Source organism: Lolium perenne, chromosome 2, assembly GCF_019359855.2.
Source record: "Lolium perenne isolate Kyuss_39 chromosome 2, Kyuss_2.0, whole genome shotgun sequence".
Lineage (NCBI taxonomy): Eukaryota > Viridiplantae > Streptophyta > Magnoliopsida > Poales > Poaceae > Lolium > Lolium perenne.
Window position 1 is genome coordinate 294,637,740 of NC_067245.2, and position 24,114 is coordinate 294,661,853.

Here is a 24,114-nt window from a genome sequence, read left to right on the forward strand (position 1 = left end):
CCTGGGAACTCCGTTGGAAGTACCTCTATTTTAGAAAAGATATCTTCTGCCATCATGTTCCCCTGGTTCTTGATCATAGCTCGTGAATGGGCTCTCACTTCAAGAGCCTCTTTTACACAAGAAAAAATAAAGCTGAGCAAAGGAGTAACTTAGCACTTTTTTTTAATGTAACTTGACGAATAACCACAGCAAAATGTTGTAAATATTCAATATCAGTGTGAGTATATGATAATTTCTGTGGAACAATTACATTAGTGATATAAGTTTAGTCATTTATCTTCTTTTAGGAAAGTGCATTTTACAATAAAGTAGTCACTGAAACATCTTTCCAGACATATATATGTTTTGATCATTTGTTATCCTTTGAGGCTAACAATTCGTAAGCTGGGGAGTTCGTTTGGTACAAACTGATGACATTGGCAGGGGATATGCCATCTGCGTGACATATGTCATATATTTGACTATGCATCCCTGACATCTTGTAGGTTAGGTGTAGTGTGGACCAAAAGCTACCTTATGGAAAGCATTATTGCTCCTAGTTATTCTCTGTCTTGGTCAATTTTAGGTTGGTCTTCTTACAGGAGAAGCCTGGCTGCAAGCTCACCACCCATTGCTATGCTAAGTAAGAGGCAGTTACCAGTCCACAGCAAGGCTGGTTTCAGAATTTCAGCATTACCATTTTTAGTCATCCACTGCCACCTCTCATGCACACCCAAAAGGACACTTGCACTCCATTAACGTGCACTAAATCGTATACATATTTGGCCCGCTTATCATAATGGTGCTAGTTTAAGGACATAGCGTATTTTACGCGGGAGATGTCTGTAATAAAAAAAAACATAGATGGTACCCTACAAATATATTTCCACATGTTATCTGATGGAGGGGCATAATTGTGGAAAGTTAAGTTAGCTACATTGCTTGATTTACTTTGTTCTCTTTCGTTTATAGTGTGATATGTTCCTTCTGTGTAGTATATAGTGGGACAGCCTGACAAGAGATGATCAGAATAATATTAATTTTGGTGCTTGAAACTAGAACTTTCCAGACTTATAAAGCTGCCCCTGGCCCCTTTGTTTCCCCCCACTATCCTCCGAAGAAACACACGCAGGTAATGGCACTACTCCTTGGATTTCTGTCTCTCTTGTTCTGCAGCACACACTCGGTGCAAGAACATGTCTTGCAAATGCTATTCTGTTACTGTTCATAGTGGAAAGTATGATTTATGCTGCTTGTGCGTAAAGTTTTTCTTCCCCATCTCATACATTTTGGTTTCCCTTTCATCTTGATCTTGTTGGTGGTTTATTCTTCTGGATTCAACTTTAACTTTGTGGAACTCCAGAGAGCTAGTTTCTTTTGTCATATAACTTTTTTTTGCTGAACTCTTGCGTATGAGATCATTTGATTTATCTTACTTTGTGCACTTTAAGCCATGTGGTTCATCGCTTCTTCTGGATTTGAAACTGTTACTTGATTATAATCTTGGAAGAACAATGGCATCATAATTTGACCCTCACTTTCTGGCAGATTGCAGAGGAGAATAGAACCATCGGACTGGACCAATGGGGCGTGGAAAAGTAGAGCTTAAGAAGATTGAGAACACGACGAGCCGCCAAGTTACCTTCTCCAAGAGGCGGATGGGGCTGCTCAAGAAGGCAAATGAGCTTGCCATTCTTTGTGATGCGCAGGTTGGGGTCATTGTTTTCTCTGGCAGTGGCAAGATGTATGAGTACTCCAGCCCTCCATGGAGGTGGGTAAAACATTTTTTCCCAGTTCAACTAGTGCATCTTCTCTGTAGTTTGATCATTATGTTTTTTGGTTTGAGGGGGAAACAGATATTTGGATACTGTGTGGGTCTCATAATGTTGTTCTAGATCTGCCATAACGTTCTTTTTCATGTCAGAGTTCAGTTAGTCTTTCTCAGTTTTTTGCAATGTGTAGACTTTCTTTCTGAACTTCTTGTTGGGAATTTCTGTTGTTCATAATCTTCAAGGTTCCAGCATGTTCTGCAATGGCCTTTTAGTAGGAGTAATGAAATCGAGGTTCAGTATGAAAAGTTTGTTACTCATTTGTACTAAGTTAGCCCCTTTGAAGTGTATGAAGAACCGATGATGATCAAGTAATCCCTGCTTGTTTTATTATGTCGTGGCAGGATTGCAAATATCTTTGACAGATATCTGAAAGCCCCCAGCACCCGATTTGATGAGATGGATATCCAGCAGGTACAACAGTTCAGTCTAAAGTTTAAACCAACCAATATCGTTAGATTTTACCTGTGTTAACTAACAATCTTCATTTCCTTTCATGAAGAAAATCATCCATGAGATGACAAGAATGAAGGATGAGAGCAACAGGCTAAAGATCATCATGAGACAGTACATGGGTGAGGACCTGGATTCACTGACTCTGCAAGATGTGAGTAACCTTGAGCAGCAGATTGACTTCTCTCTGTACAAAGTTCGTCTGAGGAAGGTAAAAACCCAACATGATGTAATAGTTCTTTGAATATACGAAACAACACATTCCTCAGATCCCAATGCTAACACCCTAATTTGACCAGCAGCAACAGCTACTTGACCAGCAGCTGCTCGGGATGCGCCACAGGGTATGCAAAACAAGATGCATCAAAAATTGGTTCAGCGTTGCACCACACTTCATGAACTGAGTTTTGATGGAGTTTTGTTTATTCATTCTGATAGGAGATGCACATTCCAGAGGACCAGGGTAACTACATGTTCCACATGGTAACACATATCAGCTCAATTTCTCCTCAGACGATCTTGTGCTTTCTTTTTTTTAGAAGATCCCGGACCACCTCCCCGGTTCCATTTCATTCAAAAGGAAATCACAACAACCTGATCCAATTTATTATAACCTTGAATTTGTTTGTACCTGTCAAAAGAATCCGGTGAGGGATCAGCAGGTCCAGGCAGCAGACATGATCAACCCGAAGCTGTTTCCAATGTGGGATGTTGGTGAGCACATCTACGGCCAGGACGCCGAGTCCTCCATGACGACTCTGAAGCTCTCACCGCAGCTGCAAGAGTACAAGCTCCAGCCGCTGCAGCCCAACCTGCAGGAGACCAACATCCATGGCTACGTCCTCAGGCTCTGGTAAGCGTTGTCTTCTTCGTATGTGGTGTTGTCAGAATTCGTGTTTGCTGATCATGGAACTGAAAGTACATCAACTTGACTAGTTTGCATCCGTATCTGCAGATTCCTCAGGACACACACAATGGAATCTAATGCAACTGAACTGATTAAGGATGATGAGCAGAGCTTCCTTGTCTGAATCTGCTATAGGGCTGTGTTCTAACCAGCTTAGATTATCTTACTGCACTTTGTGTGTTATCATTGCACTGCTAGATTATGTTTGGTGATGCTTGTAAATGTGGTGTATATCACCTGTTTTATGTGTCTTCAGGAACCACTTATATGTATCTGAATCTGATATAGGGCTGTCTTCTAACCAGCTTAGATTATCTTACTGCGCTTTGTGTGTTATGTTTGGTGATGCTTGTAAATGAGGTGCGTGTATATCATCTGTTTTATGTGTCTTCAGAAACCACTTATATCTATCTATCAAGATGAGTTCTGATTCCGAGAGCTTTTGTCTTTCATCACCGTGCTGCCATAAAGCACATCACACATTAAAGAGGTGTTCCATTACAGCGTAATTACATATTACATGTTTACATAATATTAGTGTAATGCTCACACATACACACTAAAACACATCTAGATAAATGTGTATCTAGATAAATTTGCGTTTCAGCTACAGCTTACAAATATCATCTCCTCTTGCGATCGTACACTGCATATCTCTTCAGTTGAGCTTCTTTGTTCCACCCTTATGCTTCATGAATCATGACCCCTGGGTTGCAACAGGCTGTAGAGCTCGAGGGGCTTCATCTTCATCGTCAGTGACCCAGTGATGGGCGTAACCTTTCTTCTTGTACTCCTTGTTGACTCTCTTTTGCATCTCCAGGAAATCATCGTCCGCGCCGTCGAAAGCGGAGAACAGTAGGATGAAGTAGTCCACAACCTGCTCTTTGGGGGCGGGAGCCCCCCAGTCGATGCGTCCGGCGAATGAGGCATGGGGCTGCTCTTGTACGAGAGGATGTATTCGAGATCCACCTTGGAGAGCCTCACCCTCATATACTTCTTCTTCTTCTCCGGCGCCCGACCGAAGAAGGCTTCTCCGATCGCCAGCGCATCATCTAAGGTTTCAAGGGGAACCTTATTCCGTGGAGCAGGCACCGCCGCGGCCACGGTGGGATTTTCAATGGAGGAACTTTCCTGCTCCATCCGGGCGGCGTTTCTCCCGAGGGCCTGCGATAGGGACAGTCCCTCTGCCCGGGCGGCCGCCACCGCCTTTGGGGAGTTCTTGTTCCTCATGATAACCCTCACAAGCTCACTTACTCAGGTCGCCGCTGCAAATTTATCAAAAGGAACCTCGCCTTCCTCGAACGAGCTTGCCATGATCGCCGGATCGATTCTTGGTTCTTGCTCCTGGAGATCGATCGAGGTCTGGTTTGGTCGGTAGCCGGTGGTGCCTGAGGATGTACCACTCTAAACAAAGAAGGCATGTAGACTAATCAAAGACTTGCAGCAGAGAAGGAGACTAAGGGACTCTTAATCTGAAATGTAAACGCTTTGAGACAATTCACAGGAACACAGTTTCAAATATTAGAAGTGAGTGCTCAAGGAAATACAGTACTCGTAACAACGGAAGAGCTGCAGAAAATCAATGTGGTATAAAACTTTCAACACCAAGACATAAACGGATCACGTTATCAAACTAAACAGGTTTGGGTGCACCGTCAGTTTACAAGTACCTAATTATTACAGCCCGAGGTGTCTGTAATCCCTAATGTTCATTGGCATCTTCAGGTACGTGCAGCTCTTTGTCACAAAGGCAAAGCATATCCTATATCACGAAATGCAAGAGCAAGTCAGGTCAAGAGTACATGACGCAATCCACGAATATATCGCATCAGGTCGATAAGGACTAATTCTACATGATGGTTTCAAGCTCAGGGAAAAAATAGGAAGATTTCAAGCTCCTACAAATTCAGGATGATTTCCAGCTCACTATGAAGCGATAATGTGATTTCAAATATCATCACAGGGTTTTCCCAGGCCCAACAAAAAAAGTAAGGTCCAGAGGGTAACACGGGGACAACTTCTTGCATGCTCCATTGTTTTGTTAAGAGTACATTCATCAAGAGCAATAGGAAAATTGATGGGACAAAGGTTCTAAGGACTATTGGCAAATAAACGCACTTTGTTTTTAACTCAGGTGTCTTCGCTTCTCACCTGTGCAGCTCCTAACCATGATCAGATGCGCTTTTTAAAACCTATAACAACCACAGTCAATACATAAATACCCTATGATTTCCAAGAAGAAGAAACAGAGAATAATAATTAAGCCATGTTCATCGCAGTATCAACAGCTACTCTCCATCGCAATATGCACAAAGATCTAACATATACTAGTGTAAGTGTCTAAGCCCAGATCAACTAGGGTTGTTTTTAGTGGATAATCACTACACATTAGGGGTCGACAATCACTATACATTAGGGATGCAAGCGGCGCCCGCATCCTGTCCCGCTAGCAGCCCTACTACACATCCACGTTAGAGTAATATGGATAACTAAATAGTTTTGAAGGAGAGGAGGAGGTGCCGGGCAGGTTTACCTTGGGAGAGGGACCTCCAGCAGGTGGAGTCGACGGCGATGCAGGACTTGAGGCGCGCCGACGCCACCGCGGTGTGCAGGGGCAACAGCGTCTCCAGTCCCGCCACCGCCGACCTCGAACTGCAAGAACCTCGATGTAAAGGCAAGCACACAGACCCACGCCCATCGATCCATCAATCTGCTGGTCCGCCTAGTGGTAACGTACCTGCGGAGGAGATGGGCGGCTCGTGCCGGGGAGGCAGACAGCAGGGACGAGCCGAGGCTGCGGCCGGCGAGGGGCGCCGGGCGGAGGGCTGCTCTCGCGGCGGAGGCGGCGGCGCGGCCCAAAGATGCCATTTCTTTCTTCTCCTTCGGACGTGCTGCGTCGAGGGCGTTAACCCATTACTGGCCCACAAGGCCACAAATAGCTCAGCCACGATTGGTACAATAATTTACGACAATTTGCTGGTTCTTTAAAAAAAACGCAGATTTTACTTTGAAATTTGCTGGTTTCTATCATTGTGCTTGTTCGTGAGGTGAGTGTTGAGGTGGTTTCCGGACCTTCTTAACCCATAGGCTTAGCCAAAATATAATATATGCGCCCAAACCAAATACTCCTTTTGCAGGAAAAAACGAAGTGTTCATCCAGAGTAATATATGTGCACGACTGACTGCTTTGTTCGGGGCAAATAGTTGAAAATGGATTTAGAATCAGAAACGAAACACAAATTATAGTCATGGGCCAATAACTACAGCAGATGGGGAAATCTGCATTATAAAAGGTGGTATTGCAGAAAATTCTGGTCGAGCATCGTGCAGAGTTTAATTAAGCTGTTCTTGCAGTAACAAGGAGGAGAAGATTTCTGATTCTTTTCTTTCAATATAATTGTACAAACTTCTTTTTAAAATGTACTTCTACAAACTTTTAGCATCGTCAAACAAAATTGGACTTACAAAACTTCACATGCCATTCTCTGATGCCTTGCAATTCCAGTGACTGTGTAAATACATATGCATGCCGAAAAAATCTACTCTTCATTTTGAACAGCAAAGTTCTGTGAATAGTGAGAAAATTGATGTAACAAACAATACACTAAGTGGATGTGAGTTACATGTGGTTCACTTCGTCACCATCAACCTCATCCACATGCAAAATTAGTGGACCTGATGCTCCTCCTGACAGCTGCTATTAGCCTCAAGAGCAGGTCAAAACCACACAACAGCTCAGCGAATGATGCCTGGTGAATGATGTTCACAATTACATCACCAGGTATTCGCCACGAGAGCATGTCAAAACCATGCAACACATCAGCAGAACTATGCCCTCGGTTGGTTCAAACATCCAATACTTCAAGCACAAATTTCATGGCATGTCCAGTCTCCTGTTAGCGTCATAAGAAGATGCCAGCCTCCTCGCCCATAGACTGTCCTCGGGCAACCAAGATATGGTGGAACCAATTGTCGCACACCACCTCAGGTTCAATAGGGCTGCCACGCTACATTCCTCGGTTGCTCCAAACGCCTTAATGATACTTAGTTCAGCGTCTGGCTCTTCGCTGAGGATTAGATCCTCTAGAGCTGCTCCTTTCTCCTTGAGAACGCTTGCGTCCTCAGAGATCATCCTCATACTGAGAACCTGTAATGCCTCGACTGCGGTGCTGTACAATTTTTGATCCACGTAGGCACAGAATGTGTACCAAAGCGTTGATTCATTGGGCTGAATCTTTGCTCTGTGAATACACTCAAGAATACATTCAATAACGTGAATATTACCCTGTGAAGAATGACCAGACATGAGTTTAACTTTGACGTCATTTCAGTGAAATAAGAGTTGCCAAATTATATCATAGACATACTCTTGCATTCGCATCTGAGAGTAATGTGTTGAAAATCCCTATATCAGGTTGAATTCCTTCAGTTAGGCATAAGTCCAACAGATCCAGTGCCCCCTCAAAATCATCTTTTGCTAATAGAACCTACCATGGACAAACATGACATCAGATTCAAATGGCGCACAACAATTCAAATCAACTAAAACATACGAATAAGCAGTATGTTACATAGTGAGCCCGCAGTTATCCAGCCTTACCTTCAGGAGAGATGTGTAAGTCACAACTGTAGGGCAGCAGCCATCTCGGAGCATCAAAGACAACAAGGTGCTAGCTGATTTGAAACACGGCAACAATTTGCAGCACTCTATCATGACAGTATAAATTGCAGTATTAGCTGGAAGACCACATGCTCTCATGATCTTGAAAGTTCTTATTGCTTTGTGTGTCTGCAGACCAGAAAGCGGTACATCAAATTCAACAAGTTCCATTGAAAACACAGGAAGCATACAAAATAGCCTTGCCAGAAAAACTAAATCCAATTCATCATTTCATATAACAAAACAAATGGTAAAGGACAGTAGACTTGTACTTCCTTGGCCTTAACCAAGGCATGCAACACAATGCCGTAGAGATCACTCTTCTGATAAGGATCCATGTTAGATAAGACACTCTCAGCAACATTCAAGTACCGCAGCATTTCTTCTATCATTCCCTCAGCTCCAAAGGCTCGTATCTGAGATAACATAAAGTCGTAGATAAAACAACAAGACTTCAAATAATGATATCACAGTAAGAACTATGGAAGATCATACAGACAAGTGATTGAATGATCTTGGCAATCTAATTTGAAAATTATCATGGTAAAATTTCAAGCCAGTGAGGTCTTGAAGTATGACCAGGTAACTGATGATACGCTAGTTTCACCATATTGTACAAGCCACAGATACAGAATCCCAGTAGATCATCAACACGCAAGCAATATTGCGAATGACATTCACAGCAAAGTGCTTCCCACTCTCCTAGGTCTGACCAACACATGCATATTAGCAATTAAAATCCAGTCTTACATCACATGAAAATGATTCAGATATCCTATTCAGACAAATTAAAACATTGCTTCCCTTCTTTATGAAGTACTACCTCCATTCCAATGAATAATGCTTATATTATTTTTGGAAAGTCAAACTTGACCAAGTTTCTATAAAAAAATCATTAACATGCAAACTACAAAATCAATATCATTAGATACATCATGAAATATATTTTCATATGATATAAATAGAATATAATAGTTGTTGATAGATTCTTCTAAAAGTTTAGTCAAACTTTAATTGAGCTGACTTTTCAAAAAAAAAAAACTGTATTCATTGGAATGGATGTAGTATAAGTTTATAACGGATTAGAAACTGGGAATGCTGGATAAGGTAGGATATCATACAGGCCAATAAGCCATGGTATAGACTCAATAAATAACCTATTTTCATGAATGGACAGACTGTCATCAACAAACAACAACAATTTTCGACCAGCTTAGAGCATGATTTCTTAAAAGAATGGTTAGACACCTATGTGCTGCATACTTATATTCCTTACTAGCGTCAAGTGCCAACTCTGCTGATGGAGAAATTTTCATATGAAAAGGGAAACGGGAAAATTAGACTCACTGTTTCCCACTGATCATAGAGAAGGGAGCATATTAAAAAATTGTTACCAAAACAGTCAACTACTATGAGTTCTTACTTCTAGATATGCGTTTTTTTGCAAGAATATTACAAGTGATACACGTACAAAAAAAAGATGAAGATCTACATATATAGGATATAGTATAAGGTAAGCATACCAAGTTCTTCATAGACACAAAACTATGTTGGATCTCATGGTTTAACATGTCCATCTCGATTATGCTGATCCTTTTGGACATATCAGCATGTGATAGCATATTTCCTTCTTCATACGGAACATTGACATTGCCAAAAAGAGAAAACAGAATCTCATAGGTCCTGATATTTGGCTTCAAATCCAAGTGTTTCATTCTAGCTAGTACACGGAGAGCTCTTTCTGGTTCATTCTACAAAAATGATGAGAGGAGACTTAGTTCATAATTTCTTACAATTAAGTAAAATTAAGTGCACTGAGGAATAAAGAAAAAATAAAATCGTTTATGTGAAATAGAGCACAACTATTTAAAACAGGGTAAAACAGAGATAATTGATAGACCATATGTCAGCAGCTCAGTACACTTAACATAGATGACCAAGCTGAAATTAGGATGACAATAGGTAGGGGGACAAATATGACATATCAGAATCTCTTTTCAAAAGTCGATGCATTACCATAATGTCGCAACCAGAAAGAAAAGCATTAAAACCATGAATATACTCTGATTTTATATCTGAAATTCTTCCTAAGAAGTCCTCAGCCAGATCCAACTGTAAACTTTTGCTATGGCCAACTGAGAGAGCAACAAGTGTACCATCATAAGGTTTAATACCCCTTCTCTCCATCACTTCAATCTGGAAAGCATGAGAACATAAAATATAGTAGTAGCAAATTTTATGGAGAATAACTAAATATAGCGATTAGCGGTCACAATAGAATAGGTACAGTTCAGTTTCACATAGTAGCTTTCAAGGGGAGTAACAGTGATAAACATTAGAATTACATTACCCCTTGTAAAATCAGTCAGTACAGCATGTTACTTTTATGAAAAGGTAGGTATGGCATAACTACATGCATGGCTTCATAAAATAGGTATTGTGCACAACCATATTAAACAAGATGTCCTGTCATAGTGTCATGTAACTGAAAATATCATAAACTCGGTAGCATACCACTTTGCGAGCATGTGCAACTCCTTTCCCAGCTAGCACACATTTAATAAAACCATCATATGTAAATCTCGACGGTCGCAGTCCAATCTTGTGCATCTAGCAAGAAAGGACAACATTGAGCATAAACATTGAACTTCTCAGATGTGAAATATGCACCAATAATTTCTGGTCTTCAAATCGCCAACGCTGTATACACATGTAAAACTTTTAACTTTAAATACCTTAACCATTAAAATAAGGGACACATGTAATTTTTGAACTTGCCGCCACCTTTTCCAGTAATGCAAGCAGCAAACCAATATACAATTAAAATACGCGACAATTTCTGGTGTTCAGGCCCACATGCCAGTTACTAAATTCAAACGAATCTCTTGCTTTAATGCAGAAACAGACTTCATGCTTTGCTTATTGTTACTATCTTAAGAAGAAAAAAGTAAAATCAAAAGCACAAGATTGCAGAAACTAAGTTCAAATCCTTTTTTTGCAGGGAGTTTGAATCCAATTAAGGTGGCCAAGATGAAACAGGTACAGCAGATAAAATAAACTATGTAAGTAATTAGAATGTCACCACATTGATGTTCAACCATCCAGAAGAAACGTTCAAAAACCTAATGAAAGTGCTTAGGTAAAGACCCAAGTCAATAGAAAGACTGCAAGCCATAATATAACACTACATTAACCCAACAAAAACTTACATATTTCTTACCTCTAGAAATAATTGCTCAGCCAACTGGCAGTTGTCAAGTTGCACACACATATGTATAATATCATTGAAAGACCATCGCAAGATTTTCTTTACTGCAACTGGTGCAAATCTCAATGTCTTCGTCATCCTCCCACTGTCTAGTCCAGAATTGTCACCAAGATTGTCACCTGGGACAAGACTGAACGTACATAAGTTCTACAAATATAATTAAAAATGAGTTTACAAGTATACTACTTGGCTGATGAAATTGAAATGCATAACATACCAGCAGAAATAATTGACACATAACTCTTCAATTGCTTATGTTTTGATGATTGAGTTTCCACCTGGAATAGCTCCGGCTGAGCATCAACCAAATATCCTTCGGCTCCCATCTTTCCTTGAAATGGCGATGGCAGATCATAGTCCGATACAAGTTTGAGATCTTCTACTAGATTTAAAGCAGGTACAGGAATGTCTAATCTTGTTGATTGGCATCTCCTTTTAGAAGACACCATCAGATGGTCAGTGTGTTCTCCAGCAAGGACAACCATACGCTGCAAGATATGATATGCAGATTGAAGGTCACCTAGTGTAGAGAAAGCCTTCACGAATTTCCTCAGAGCAATAATGCTTGGACTATAATACCTAGTGCAGTCCTTCCATAGATCATGAACTGCAGACAAATTTCCCTGCAAAACTGCAACCTGGAAATATACATAAATCAAATAAGCAATTTCGCGCAATAGTCAATCTAGAACCATGTACAGATGAAAATATTCACATATTTCAATAAGCATAGCATGCGGTTATCCCAAGAAACATGTGAAATACAACAATAACATGAAACAGAAAAAACAATGACTCAAGAGACGCCCTAAAGATAAAATACATAAAAGGAAAAAGCATGTGACCAGAACTAACAGAAACTAAGATCAGCATGCAACCATTTCCATACAAAAACATCAGAAACTAAGTGGTGGTTACAGTGATGGGCCAGAAGGGAATACAAATTACAAAGGAATGCGATCAAATGTTTAATCCACAAAACAAGGATCAAATAGTCAACAAATACCATTGATGGTTATGTCTCCCCAGTCAGCTAGGTCTGGTATACTAACAGTTTTTCTCCAGATATGAAAACAAACTTCTGAATAACATAAATAGGCAGATTGAACATTTATTTACACGAACCTTCAGAAGCTCACAGTACGTTATTTCAGACTTCCCAACAAGATGACCTTCCATTTTCTCTAGACAGCTCCCAACGTCATTTAGATTTGTTCTGCAGGCACTTAAAAAGATGTTGAAAATCGGCAAAACACCATGAGTGCTTTCTTTTTCTCCCAGAAGAGTGAGTAATTTAAGTGCCTGCATCGGAAAGATGATTGTCAACACCTTGAAAACTGAAAGGAGCCAACAGAATTTCAAGCAAAAACTGATATGCTATAGGGCATTATTCAATAAGCAGATAAACATATAACATAAGAGTATAAATGCAAGAAATTAAATTACATGGAACTGCAAGGCACAGGTAGCAGAAGAAGATAAATATTAACAAAACAACATCAAAATGGTCTGTGATAGAAGATTAAACAAAATCAGATTGCTTCTGCAAAAGGTACAACGCATGCGCTGTCTAATTCACCAATCTCCTACAACTATCTATATACAAACAATGAAACGGTCCACTTTAAAACCCTGAACTTTGGACCCCCTTTAGCTTTTCTCCATATAACTCCCAAACAGCCAAAACCCAGACCCTCAACTTCCAATACCATACACCTGACGCCCTTGCGTAAATATGAAGCAGTTTTAGATGACACGGATGTCATGTGCTTACCCCATCACTATCACGTGTCTGCCACGTCACCAGCAAATCAGCAACAATAAAAAACACTGTTGCATAAGGGAAGACCACCAGGTCATATGGAAACAATGGTTGCAGACAGTGAGCGATCAGGATTACTTCTAGATGGTTTTGGAGTTTAGGTACAGAAACCGTACCAAACGATGGCCGAAGTCAAGGTCTACATGTGAAACCAAACAATGGGTGAGCATGACAAAAAATTGTGGGCATGACCACACACAAACTTATTGAGACACTGACAAGTGAAAGAAGTATCTGGTGCATCATTTTGGCCAAGGCATGAAATAATAGAACCATTTATCAAGTACCTAGAAAACAGGCCTTGCCTAGGATGGATGGTATTGACATTTTGACTGCCTACTAGCTAGTATCATTAAGGAATGAAAGGTTGGACACTTTACATAGAAGACACAGTGGATATAACGCTACAAGTGTATATTACATAATTACTGCTACCAATGCACTACTTAAAGCAGTTTCACACAAGTGCATTTCTATGATTGAACCCCCAAACAAGTTAAAAGGACAAAAACTTGCACTTGGGACATGAGAAGTACGGCGTACCTCCTTGGAATACCCTCCTTTGGTGAGTGCGCGAGTGACAGATCTGTAATTGCCTTTACTAATATCTATGGCCTTATCCTCCATGATCTCCAAAATGTCCATAACAAACTATACATGTGGAGAGGATCCAAAAAGAGTAATAGTAATCAGAATGACTATACCAAACTCTGTGCTTTCGTTAAAATACGTATCTGGCAGTGAATTTACCAAAGGATCAGGCGCCTCTGCACAGTACTCCAGTATATGCGAGAAATCTTCCGAAGTTAACGCTTGTTTGGTTTGCTGAAGGTTCGAGAGCATAATGGATGCTCGCTGTCGATCACCTTTACGGAGAGCATTCACAATGTCCACTTGCATGAGTCTCGCAGACATACTAGCCCTCGCCGTAAAATCGTGATGCTCTGCAGCAACCGAAATATTGGTTACATGTGTTGAGCAAACATTTTATTTGTCTAGAAGCAACAGCTAGGCACTAGTACTAGCATAGTAAGGGTGAACTACGACCAATCTCACGAGAATGAACCAGGCAATATAGGTTGATAGATTTGGTTACCGGCGCAAGTCGAAAGCATCCGGGCCCTGATGCCAGCCCAGAAGACTGATTCGTGGCGGCGCGCTCCGGCGACGCGCTCGGAGAAGCACGGTGGGTGGCACTGCTCGAGAGACCCGGACGCCGCTGACGGCGGCGGGACGAGGAGGGCGGCACGGCGCCGGCGGCCTGCCTGCCGGAGAGGCAGCATCGAGGATGAGGGGGTTGAGTGTCGAGGCGTGCAGTCCTGGCTGGATGGGAGGATTGGGCCCGTGGAGGCGTGGACGCGGATGAGGCGGAGCGCGGTGCCCCGGCGGCGGTGGCGGCGGAGGAGGGAGGCCTGATGGCGACGGAGAAGCGCGACGAGGAGGCGGCGCGGGGCGCCGTGTTCTGTGCCACTGTCTACTGTGGGCCGGCCCAGGAGCCTGTACTAGCTAGTTTAGCAGGTAGCCCGTCACTGGCCCACGCCCTCACTTTGCTGACTCCCATTCAGAATTTATCGCATTCTCCAGCTCAAACACACAGGTGATATCCAAGTGAATTCATGATCCAAAAAACGATGGTCGATGGCATTCAAAAATGCGTCACGTGGTGCCGTGAGTTATTGGTATCGATGAGTAGCCCGTCGATCGATCAATACTGTCCCATGATCTTGCGAGGAGACACGCGGTTAGTAGCCCGGCTCGTTGAAGATCGGCGGCCCCATCTTCCTCCACGGCGCCATCGCCGACATATCGAACCCACTTTCGTCAGCTTCTTTGCCAGCAGGCGATGGAGCCGGAGATGGAGCGGGACATGAGCAAGCGATGTTGGTGCCCCTGCTATTGCATCCTGCGGAGGAGGTGGGTGGCTCTGGACAAGGAGACAGTGCTGGAGGTGGTCACGAGGAAGGCGAGCAGCGGGAGAAGAAGGCACCGAACCATTGGGTAGACGGTGACCCTAGCTTTTCTTGCAATTTGCAGCGTACTACTTGTCACGACACACTACATACCCAAGACCCTGGCAGTGAAGAGGCGTACCGACAAGCGGCAAGAAATACGTGAAGCCCATCTGGAAGGAGCGAAGGCGGTCCACGGCCCTGGTGTGGCGAAAGGTGCAGCCGCACCGTGAAGACAGCGAAGCGAGGATGGGGAAAGCAATCGGAACTATTTTCCTGTAAACAACCCGAGTGGTTGAGACTTCTCCTTCTCCCCCTTCCGATGAACTCGTGAGTTCATCAGGATTCGATCCTCCCGGCGAGACGCTGGGTATTGTAACCTATGAATTCGTGAGAGTTCATCTATCTATCCAACAGTTTGTGACATATGGTATCAGAGCCACCGAATCCCTCGGTGTGCTTCTAAAAAAATCCCCACCACAACCACTCCCCATCTCCGATCCAATCCCTACTGAGCGAGATCTACCCTCGGAGGCGAATCGTGGACGGCTCGCACGATGGAGAAGGTGCAGAACGAGTTGGCAGATCTAAAGGCACAAGGGGCTCTGGTGGCTGAGTCCCTCAAAGCCTTGAACGAGTCAATCCAAGGGCTCGGAGCCTGGATGCCGAAGGTTGACACCTCCATCACCACGATCCAGCAGACGATCGTGGAGATGGGAGCTCGTGTCACAGCGTTGGAGGCGGCGCGGTCCGCAGGTGCTGATCACACGCCTCGGCCCGATGGGCACCGTCCGGACAACAACATCCAGGGCCTCGGCTCGGACGCTCTACGAGCACCGAACCATGCCAAGGGCCCACGGTAACTTCTTACATAAACAATAAGAAAATTACATAAAAAAAAGAAAAAAACTATTCTTCTTCATCGTCAATGCCAACGTGTTCAAACGCGGCAACAAGTTCTTCGTTACATGTGGTGTGTTGGGCTCTCCGTTTGGCTAGTTCCCCATCTTTCACAGTCATTAGTGTTCTTACCATATCCGGGGTTAGACTGGTTCTTCTCTCGTCAAGTATTCTTCCGGCTAGACTGAAAGCAGACTCCGATGATACTGTTGAGACAGGTACCGATAGCACATCTTTAGCTAATATGGAAAGCACGGGATATGTAAGCTTGTGCGCATTCCACCACTGCAATATGTTGAAGTCTTCACGGTCCCCATGTGGCACTATGTCGCAGTTGAGGTACTTCGCTAACTCACCGCTACCTAAAACGGGTGTTGAAGTTGTCGAAGCAGAGGCCGAAGAGGAGGAACCAAATATAACGTTCCACACTTTTGTAGTCTTTGTTCTTGATGGTGCTACTGGAGGCCGTTGCACCCGAACGGTGTTGTACTTTAATTCATACTTGTGAAAAACTTCCGAAAGCTTGTCACAGACATTAGTGAAATAATCGGAATAATCTATACCAACGGTCTGACCTAAGACGTCTAGAGCAGCACGCAAGCCATCTAATTTAGCCATGGGATCCAAAATAAATGCAAATGCATACAAGATAGGAATTTCGCTCCAATATTTTAAATATTTCGTTTTCATTTTGGAGATGGCCTCAGTTAAAATAGGATCATCTTCCCATGATTTTAGGTGTCTGGCAATACTTACAATATGATGCACCATTAATGGAGATGTGGGATAGTAAACCCCAGACAATTGAACAGTTGAATTATAAAACAACTCCAAAAATTCATGAAGTACCGAAATAATGTGCCAAGTTTCTTCAATTAGAAGTGGTTGTCCATTATCGGTTCTATATTTCTGATTAACAAATGAAGAGAATTGGTCTTTATCACCGAGCAATGAATTAATCATCAGATAAGTAGAGTTCCATCTAATTTTCATGTCTAAACTGAACTTGTGATGAGGTTTACCCCAAGCTGTGCAATATGTCTGATATTCACTAAGTCGACCATTGGAAGAATTCATAAAGGAAATTGCTATGCGCAGTTTCTTAAGATGTGGCTTCAAGTTCTTCAAAACAGTTTTAGCAATAAGATTAATTATATGGCAAGCACAACGTTGATGTAGTAAAAAAGATGTAGCATATGTGCCAAACACAGGACCAAGAGTATTCATTGCACTAGTGTTTGATGAAGCATTATCCAAAGTTACTGCAAAAATCTTGTTCGTGAGACCAAAATTTTCTACCACTTTAATTATAGCTTCAGCAATGTTGTCACCAGTATGTTTAACATCAATTAATTCGAATCCTATGATTCTTTTTAGTATTTCCCAATCTTCATTAACATAATGAGAAACCACGCTAATGTAGTCTTGCTTAGCCCTACCACTCCAGATATCAGATGTTAAAGACACTGAAAAAGTGCAGGTAGTGAAGTCATCTTTTATTTGCTTAAGACTCTCTTTGCACATTTTTTCAAGTCCCTAGATGTAGTTTGTCTAGAAACTGGAGTGAAAGTAGGAGTATGGAACTTTCTTATATATTCGACAAAGGCGGGAGAATTACCGAAACCAAGCGGTAAATCATTTGAAGCAATTAGTTTACCAAGACCAATTCTTTGTTGCTCTTGATTATAGACGAAATTACGTACCTCATTGTCGGAGTTGAATCCAATCCGCGTTTGGATCAACGCGACTTGCTCATCCTTAGCCTGGTGCGAGGCAATGTGCCTCGCCATGTGGCCGGTTCCTCCTTTGGCCCCCGTGGACATTGCCTTCCCGCAGCCTGGCCACTTGCACCTAGCTTGGAGCTTCATCACACCGTCCTCCTCATACTCTTCTTCTTCGAAATGATCCCACACCGGAGAGGTTTTTTTACGCCTCTTGGTACCGGTGGTGGTGGTGGAAGTGCTTTGGCTCGTGGAAGATTGTTGGGAAGAATGTGTATATGCCGGATATTGAGAAGGATCAAATGGTAGTTGCGTAAAGGGGATGTTGGGGTCGACGAGAGGAGGGGCGTAGAGATTATACTGGGTGGGATCAAGACCGAAGTCAGCCAAGCCGAACATATGCGAGTTTGGGGTTGGAGGACGATCAGCCATGTTTGAGTGTGGAAAATGAGAGGGGTCAGCTGGTCTTTTTATAGCAAAAATTTGGCCAAATTCAGACCAAAATAGCCCTTCAAACGGGCAGAAATTCGAAAAAAACGTCCCAAACGGCTAGTCCACGTCGTCATGGGCTCCAACGGTCCAATTTCCAGCCTCAACGGTCGAATTTCGGCCCGAAAACGAGCTCTCCAGGTTAACGGGCCGCGTGCCGTGCCGTGCTTAACGGGCCGCGTGCCGTGCCTGGCCCGGCCCACCTCTTACCGTGCCGTGCCGTGCTGGCACGCGGGCTCGGGGTGGCAGCCTGAGCACGGCCCAAGACGGGTCACGTGCCGGGCACGGCCCGTTAAGCCACGTGCCGGGCTGGCCTGTCACGGGCCAAAGCACGGCTCTGGCGTGTCGGCACGGTAACAGCACGGCCCGTTGGCCAAGGGTAAGCGCAATTTTCCCCACACACCAGTTCAGTTTCGGCTAGCAGAGTATTCAGGCAAAGATTATGAGGTAGATGATAGTGCATATACAGACACATACACATCTCGGGATAGAGGTCACTCTCACATGCCCAAAACCGATTTTCCTCGTTTTGATGGAGAAAATCCCAAATGGTGGAAAGGTGTGTGTGAAAAGTATTTTCTCACTTACGATGTCAATAGGGAATCGTGGGCCACTTTTGCCACAATGCATTTTGTAGGAAACGCTGCCCTGTGGTTAACAAATTATGAAACTGTCAATGACATAGAAACATGGGAAGAACTAGTAGCTGCTGTTCATTCAAAATTTGGAAAAAATAAACACATCAAGCACTTAGAAGCCCTAGAACGTTGTAAGCAGAAAACTAGTGTTGCTGAGTATTACAAAAAAATTGAGGCAATTAGACACAAAGTGTTAGTTCATAACAATCACTATGATGAAGCTTTTTTCGTTACTAAATTTGTAAGTGGTCTAAAGCCTGAAATTAAAAAGGCTATTAGACTACACTGCCCAAGAACTGTTGATGCTGCTCTATCCTTGGCTGAAACGCAGGAGGAGATGCTTGAAGAAGCTCACCAAAGCTCAAGCAACAGATACAAACAGGAATATTCTCGCTCTTCGTTCAGGTCTGGCTATTCTGGCAGAGGAATTTTGCATCAACCAGCTGACGAGAAGAAAAGAGCTGAAGAGAAACCACCTTGGACTGATCAGTTTCAGTCGCTCAAGGCGCAACGCCGTGCCCGTGGCGAATGCTTTAAGTGCGGCGACAAATTTCAGCCAGGGCACAAATGTGCCAAGACTGTACCTCTAAATGTTGTGGAGGAACTATGGGAGATGTTGTAGATTGATTCAGGATCCGATGGGGAAAAAGAGGCTGGGAGCAGTGAGGATGAAACATTGATGAAAATATCCTATTGTGCCTCTGTTGGAACTGCAGCCAAGCGCACAATCAGGCTGCATGCTAAAATCAATGGCAAGCAGGTGCTCATTCTGGTGGACTCAGGGAGTTCAGGAAGTTTTATCTCAACCAAAGCTGTCGGGGACCTGAAGTTGCAGCAAGTACCAGTAGACAAAGTAAATGTGGCGGTGGCCGACGGGGTTGCATTACCCTGCTCCACAGTTGTTCCGGATATCATTTGGCACTACCGGAACAATGTTTTTGCGTCCACGCTGCCTGTATTTGATCTGAAAGGGTATGATATTGTGGTGGGAATGGGCTGGCTTGAGTCCTGTGGTGATATGTGGGTCAGCTGGGAAAGGAAGAGCCTGCGTTTCCGCCACAACGGAAAACGCATCACTCTTAGGGGGATCAAAAAGAGAACTGACCATTGCACACAGATCTCGGGGAAGCAATTACATCGTCTTGTCAAGGCTGGTGAACTCTCTCAAGTAATTCAGTTATGCCCCATTCAGGAATCAGACAAGTCACTGCCAATTCCAGACCTGATCGCCAAGGTGCTGAACCAGCACGTGTTATGGTCGGTTTGACCTATACGCGCAGGAAGCTGATACGTCTCCAACGTATCGATAATTTATTATGTTCCATGCCACTTTATTGATGATACCTATATGTTTTATGCATACTTTATGTCATATTTATGCATTTTCCGGCACTAACCTATTAACGAGATGCCGAAGAGCCGATTCTTTGTTTTTCTGCTGTTTTTGGTTTCAGAAATCCTAGTAAGGAAATATTCTCGGAATTGGACGAAATCAACGCCCAGGATCTTATTTTCCACGAAGCTTCCAGAAGTCCGGAGAGGAAACGAAGTGGGGCGACGAGGCGCCGACACAACAGGGCGGCGTGGCCCACACCTTGGCCGCGCGGCCCTGGCGTGTGGGGCCCTCGCGTCGCCCCTAAACCTATCTCCTCCGCCTATTTAAGCCTTCGTCGATAATAACTCCAGTACCGAGAGCCACTATACGAAAAACCTTCCAGAGACGACGCCGCCGCCGCCAATCCCATCTCGGGGGATTCAGGAGATCGCCTCCGGCACCCTGCCGGAGAGGGGAATCATCTCCCGGAGGACTCTTCACCGCCATGGTCGCCTCCGGAGTGATGAGTGAGTAATTCACTGATGGCGTACAGCACGCGTCCGTTGGGAACCCCAAGAGGAAGGTGTGATGCGCACAGCGGCAAGTTTCCCTCAGTAAGAAACCAAGGTTTATCGAACCAGTAGGAGTCAAGAAGCACGTTGAAGGTTGATGGCGGCGAGATGTAGTGCGGCGCAACACCAGAGATTTCGGCGCCAACGTGGAACCTGCACAACACAAACCAAGTACTTTGCCCCAACGTAACAGCGAGGTTGTCAATCTCACCGGCTTGCTGTAACAAAGGATTAGATGTATAGTGTGGATGATGATTGTTTGCACAAAACATTAGAACAAGTATTGCAGTAGATTGTATTCGATGTAAAAGAATGGACCGGGGTCCACAGTTCACTAGAGGTGTCTCTCCCATAAGATAAATAGCATGTTGGGTGAACAAATTACAGTTGGGCAATTGACAAATAGAGAGGGCATGACCATGCACATACATATTATGATGAGTATAGTGAGATTTAATTGGGCATTACGACAAAGTACATAGACCGCTATCCAGCATGCATCTATGCCTAAAAAGTCCACCTTCAGGTTATCATCCGAACCCCTTCCAGTATTAAGTTGCTAACAACAGACAATTGCATTAAGTATTGCGCGTAATGTAATCAGTAACTACATCCTCGAACATAGCACCAATGTTTTATCCCTAGTGGCAACAGCACATCCATAATCTTAGAGATTTCTGTCACTTCCCCAGATTCACGGAGACATGAACCCACTATCGAGCATAAATACTCCCTCTTGGAGTTAATAGCAAAAACTTGGCCAGAGCCTCTACTAATAACGGAGAGCATGCAAGATCATAAACAACACATAGACATAAATTGATAATCAACATAACATAGTATTCTCTATTCATCGGATCCCAACAAACACAACATATAGAATTACAGATAGATGATCTTGATCATGTTCGGCAGCTCACAAGACCCGACAATTAAGCACAATGAGGAGAAGACAACCATCTAGCTACTGCTATGGACCCATAGTCCAGGGGTAGACTACTCACACATCACTCCGGAGGCGACCATGGCGGCGTAGAGTCCTCCGGGAGATGATTCCCCTCTCCGGCAGGGTGCCGGAGGCGATCTCCTGAATCCCCCGAGATGGGATTGGCGGCGGCGGCGTCTCTGGAAGGTTTTCCGTATCGTGGCTCTCGGTACTAGGGGTTTCGCGACGAAGGCTATTTGTAGGTGGAAGGGCAGGTCGAGGGGCGTCACGAGGGGCCCACACCATAGGTCGGCGCGGCCAGGGCTTGGGCCGCGCCGCCCTGTGGTCTGGCCACCTCGTGGCCCCACTTCGTTGACTCTTCGGTCTTCTGGAAGCTTCGTGGCAAAATAGGACCCTGGGCGTTGATTTCGTCCAATTCCGAGAATATTTCCTTACTAGGATTTCTGAAACCAAAAACAGCAGAAACAAAGAATCGGCACTTCGGCATCTTGTTAATAGGTTAGTTCCAGAAAATGCACGAATATGACATAAAGTGTGCATAAAACATGTAGATATCATCAATAATGTGGCATGGAACATAAGAAATTTTCGATACGTCGGAGACGTATCAGCATCCCCAAGCTTAGTTCATGCTCGTCCCGAGCAGGTAAACGATAAACAAAGATAATTTCTGGAGTGACATGCCATCAGAACCTTGATCATACTATTGTAAGCATATGTAGTGAATGCAGCGATCAAAACAATGTAAATGACATGAGTAAACAACTGAATCATATAGCAAAGACTTTTCATGAATAGTACTTAAAGACAAGCATCAATAAGTATTGCATAAGAGTTAACTCATAAAGCAATAATTCAAAGTAGAAGCATTGAAGCAACACAAAGGAAGATGAAGTTTCAGCGGTTGCTTTCAACTTGTAACATGTATATCTCATGGATATTGTCAACATAGAGTAATATAATAAGTGCAATATGCAAATATGTAGGAATCAATGCACAGTTCACACAAGTGTTTGCTTCTTGAGATGGAGAGAAGAAATAGGTGAACTGACTCAACATTAAAAGTAAAAGAATGGTCCTTCAAAGAGGAAAGCATCGATTGCTATATTTGTGCTAGAGCTTTGATTTTGAAAACAAAAAACAATTTTGTCAACGGTAGTAATAAAGCATATGTATTATGTAAATTATATCTTACAAGTTGCAAGTCTCATGCATAGTAACTAATAGTGCCCGCACCTTGTCCTAATTAGCTTGGACTACCGGGATTATCACAATGCACATGTTTTGACCAAGTGTCACAAAGGGGTACCTCTATGCCGCCTGTACAAAGGTCTAAGGAGAAAGCTCGCATTGGATTTCTCGCTATTGATTATTCTCAACTTAGACATCCATACCGGGACAACATAGACAACAGATAATGGACTCCTCTTTTATGCATAAGCATGTAGCAACAATTAATTTTCTCATATGAGATTGAGGATATATGTCCAAAACTGAAACTTCCACCATGAATCATGGCTTTAGTTAGCGGCCCAATGTTCTTCTCTAACAATATGCACGCTCTAACCATAAGGTGGTAGATCACTCTTACTTCAGACAAGACGAACATGCATAGCAACTCACATGATATTCAACAAAGAGTAGTTGATGGCGTCCCCAGGAACATGGTTATGCACAACGAGCAACTTAATAAGAGATAAAGTGCATAAGTACATATTCAATACCACAATAGTTTTTAAGCTATTTGTCCCATGAGCTATATATTGTAAAGGTGAAGAATGGAAATTTAAAGGTAGCACTCAAGCAATTTACTTTGGAATGGCGGAGAAATACCATGTAGTAGGTAGGTATGGTGGACACAAATGGCATAGTGGTTGGCTCAAGTATTTTGGATGCATGAGAAGTATTCCCTCTCGATACAAGGTTTAGGCTAGCAAGGATATTTGAAACAAACACAAGGATGAAGCGGTGCAGCAAAACTTACATAAAAGACATATTGAAAACATTATAAGACTCTACACCGTCTTCCTTGTTGTTCAAACTCAATACTAGAAATTATCTAGACTTTAGAGAGACCAAATATGCAAACCAAATTTTAGCATGCTCTATGTATTTCTTCATTAATGGGTGCAAAGTATATGATGCAAGAGCTTAAACATGAGCACAACAATTTCCAAGTATCACATTATCCAAGACATTATAGCAATTACTACATGTATCATTTTCCAATTCCAACCATATAACAATTTAACGAAGAAGAAACTTCGCCATGAATACTATGAGTAAAGCCTAAGGACATACTTGTCCATATGCAACAGCGGAGCGTGTCTCTCTCCCACACAAAGAATGCTAGGATCCATTTTATTCAAACAAAACAAAAACAAAAACAAACCGACGCTCCAAGCAAAGCACATAAGATGTGATGGAATAAAAATATAGTTTCAGGGGAGGAACCTGATAATGTTGTCGATGAAGAAGGGGATGCCTTGGGCATCCCCAAGCTTAGACGCTTGAGTCTTCTTGATATATGCAGGGGTGAACCACCGGGGCATCCCCAAGCTTAGAGCTTTCACTCTCCTTGATCATGTTGTATCATCTCCCTCTCTTGATCCTTGAAAACTTCCTCCACACCAAACTTAGAACAACTCATTAGAGGGTTAGTGCAC

The 24,114-nt window shown here is 43.1% G+C and overlaps 3 protein-coding genes across 15 annotated transcripts; 1 reads left to right on the top strand and 2 right to left on the bottom strand.

Annotated features, from left to right (window-relative positions):
• Positions 1-1,002: 1,002 nt before the first annotated feature.
• Positions 1,003-3,482, top strand: LOC127336197 (MADS-box transcription factor 31). 4 transcript variants are annotated; one of them, XM_051362985.1, is made up of 8 exons: positions 1,004-1,111; positions 1,528-1,750; positions 2,153-2,222; positions 2,311-2,472; positions 2,561-2,605; positions 2,700-2,744; positions 2,903-3,114; positions 3,217-3,482. In XM_051362985.1, coding segments are annotated over exons 2-8 (723 nt in total). In that variant the 5' UTR covers positions 1,004-1,111; positions 1,528-1,562; the 3' UTR covers positions 3,218-3,482. The 4 variants fall into 4 exon arrangements, with proteins under 4 accessions (XP_051218942.1, XP_051218944.1, XP_051218945.1 ...); XM_051362982.1 differs by lacking the exon at positions 3,217-3,482 and having other exon boundaries at positions 1,003-1,111; positions 2,903-3,118; XM_051362984.1 differs by lacking the exon at positions 3,217-3,482 and having other exon boundaries at positions 1,003-1,111; positions 2,564-2,605; positions 2,903-3,118.
• Positions 3,483-3,645: 163 nt separating this feature from the next.
• Positions 3,646-6,097, bottom strand: LOC127336198 (uncharacterized). Of its 10 annotated transcripts, none has more exons than XR_011752757.1 (5): positions 5,906-6,097; positions 5,702-5,814; positions 5,287-5,360; positions 4,839-4,930; positions 3,646-4,572 (listed from the first exon to the last, which is right to left on the bottom strand). XR_011752757.1 is itself a non-coding variant. In XM_051362989.2 (4 exons), exons 1-3 carry the CDS (start codon positions 6,034-6,036, stop codon positions 5,341-5,343), a joined length of 270 nt encoding a protein of 89 aa, XP_051218949.1. In that variant the 5' UTR covers positions 6,037-6,096; the 3' UTR covers positions 4,642-4,930; positions 5,320-5,340. The 10 variants fall into 10 exon arrangements, 5 of the variants coding, with proteins under 5 accessions (XP_051218946.1, XP_051218947.1, XP_051218949.1 ...); XR_011752756.1 differs by having other exon boundaries at positions 5,320-5,360; positions 5,702-5,820; positions 5,906-6,096; XR_007873210.2 differs by lacking the exon at positions 5,287-5,360 and having other exon boundaries at positions 5,702-5,820; positions 5,906-6,093.
• Positions 6,098-6,513: 416 nt separating this feature from the next.
• On the bottom strand, positions 6,514-14,409 carry LOC127336196 (pentatricopeptide repeat-containing protein At1g76280). Its single transcript, XM_051362981.2, has 13 exons — positions 14,015-14,409; positions 13,669-13,862; positions 13,462-13,569; positions 12,222-12,398; positions 11,314-11,734; positions 11,049-11,215; positions 10,343-10,438; positions 9,845-10,024; positions 9,352-9,579; positions 8,101-8,244; positions 7,769-7,957; positions 7,536-7,655; positions 6,514-7,453 (listed from the first exon to the last, which is right to left on the bottom strand). The coding sequence occupies exons 1-13, from the start codon at positions 14,199-14,201 to the stop codon at positions 7,043-7,045; spliced, it is 2,622 nt and encodes an 873-aa protein (XP_051218941.1). The 5' UTR covers positions 14,202-14,409; the 3' UTR covers positions 6,514-7,042.
• Positions 14,410-24,114: the final 9,705 nt, after the last annotated feature.

Excerpts from the sequence above, each read along its gene's own strand:
- LOC127336197 (XM_051362982.1), top strand. The coding sequence starts at position 1,563 with ATGGGGCGTGGAAAAGTAGAGCTTAAGAAGATTGAGAACACGACGAGC. Across the intron at positions 2,606-2,699 it reads TGCTCGGGATGCGCCACAGG|GAGATGCACATTCCAGAGGA; the intron begins GTATGCAAAACA and ends TCATTCTGATAG. Across the intron at positions 2,745-2,902 it reads GTAACTACATGTTCCACATG|AATCCGGTGAGGGATCAGCA; the intron begins GTAACACATATC and ends ACCTGTCAAAAG.
- LOC127336198 (XM_051362986.2), bottom strand. The coding sequence starts at position 6,036 with ATGGCATCTTTGGGCCGCGCCGCCGCCTCCGCCGCGAGAGCAGCCCTC. Across the intron at positions 5,821-5,905 it reads GCCGCCCATCTCCTCCGCAG|TTCGAGGTCGGCGGTGGCGG; the intron begins GTACGTTACCAC and ends AGGTTCTTGCAG. Across the intron at positions 4,573-5,701 it reads CTGGAGGTCCCTCTCCCAAG|AGTGGTACATCCTCAGGCAC; the intron begins GTAAACCTGCCC and ends TTCTTTGTTTAG.
- LOC127336196 (XM_051362981.2), bottom strand. The coding sequence starts at position 14,201 with ATGCTGCCTCTCCGGCAGGCAGGCCGCCGGCGCCGTGCCGCCCTCCTC. Across the intron at positions 13,863-14,014 it reads GATGCTTTCGACTTGCGCCG|AGCATCACGATTTTACGGCG; the intron begins GTAACCAAATCT and ends CGGTTGCTGCAG. Across the intron at positions 7,958-8,100 it reads CCTTGGTTAAGGCCAAGGAA|ACACACAAAGCAATAAGAAC; the intron begins GTACAAGTCTAC and ends TCTGGTCTGCAG.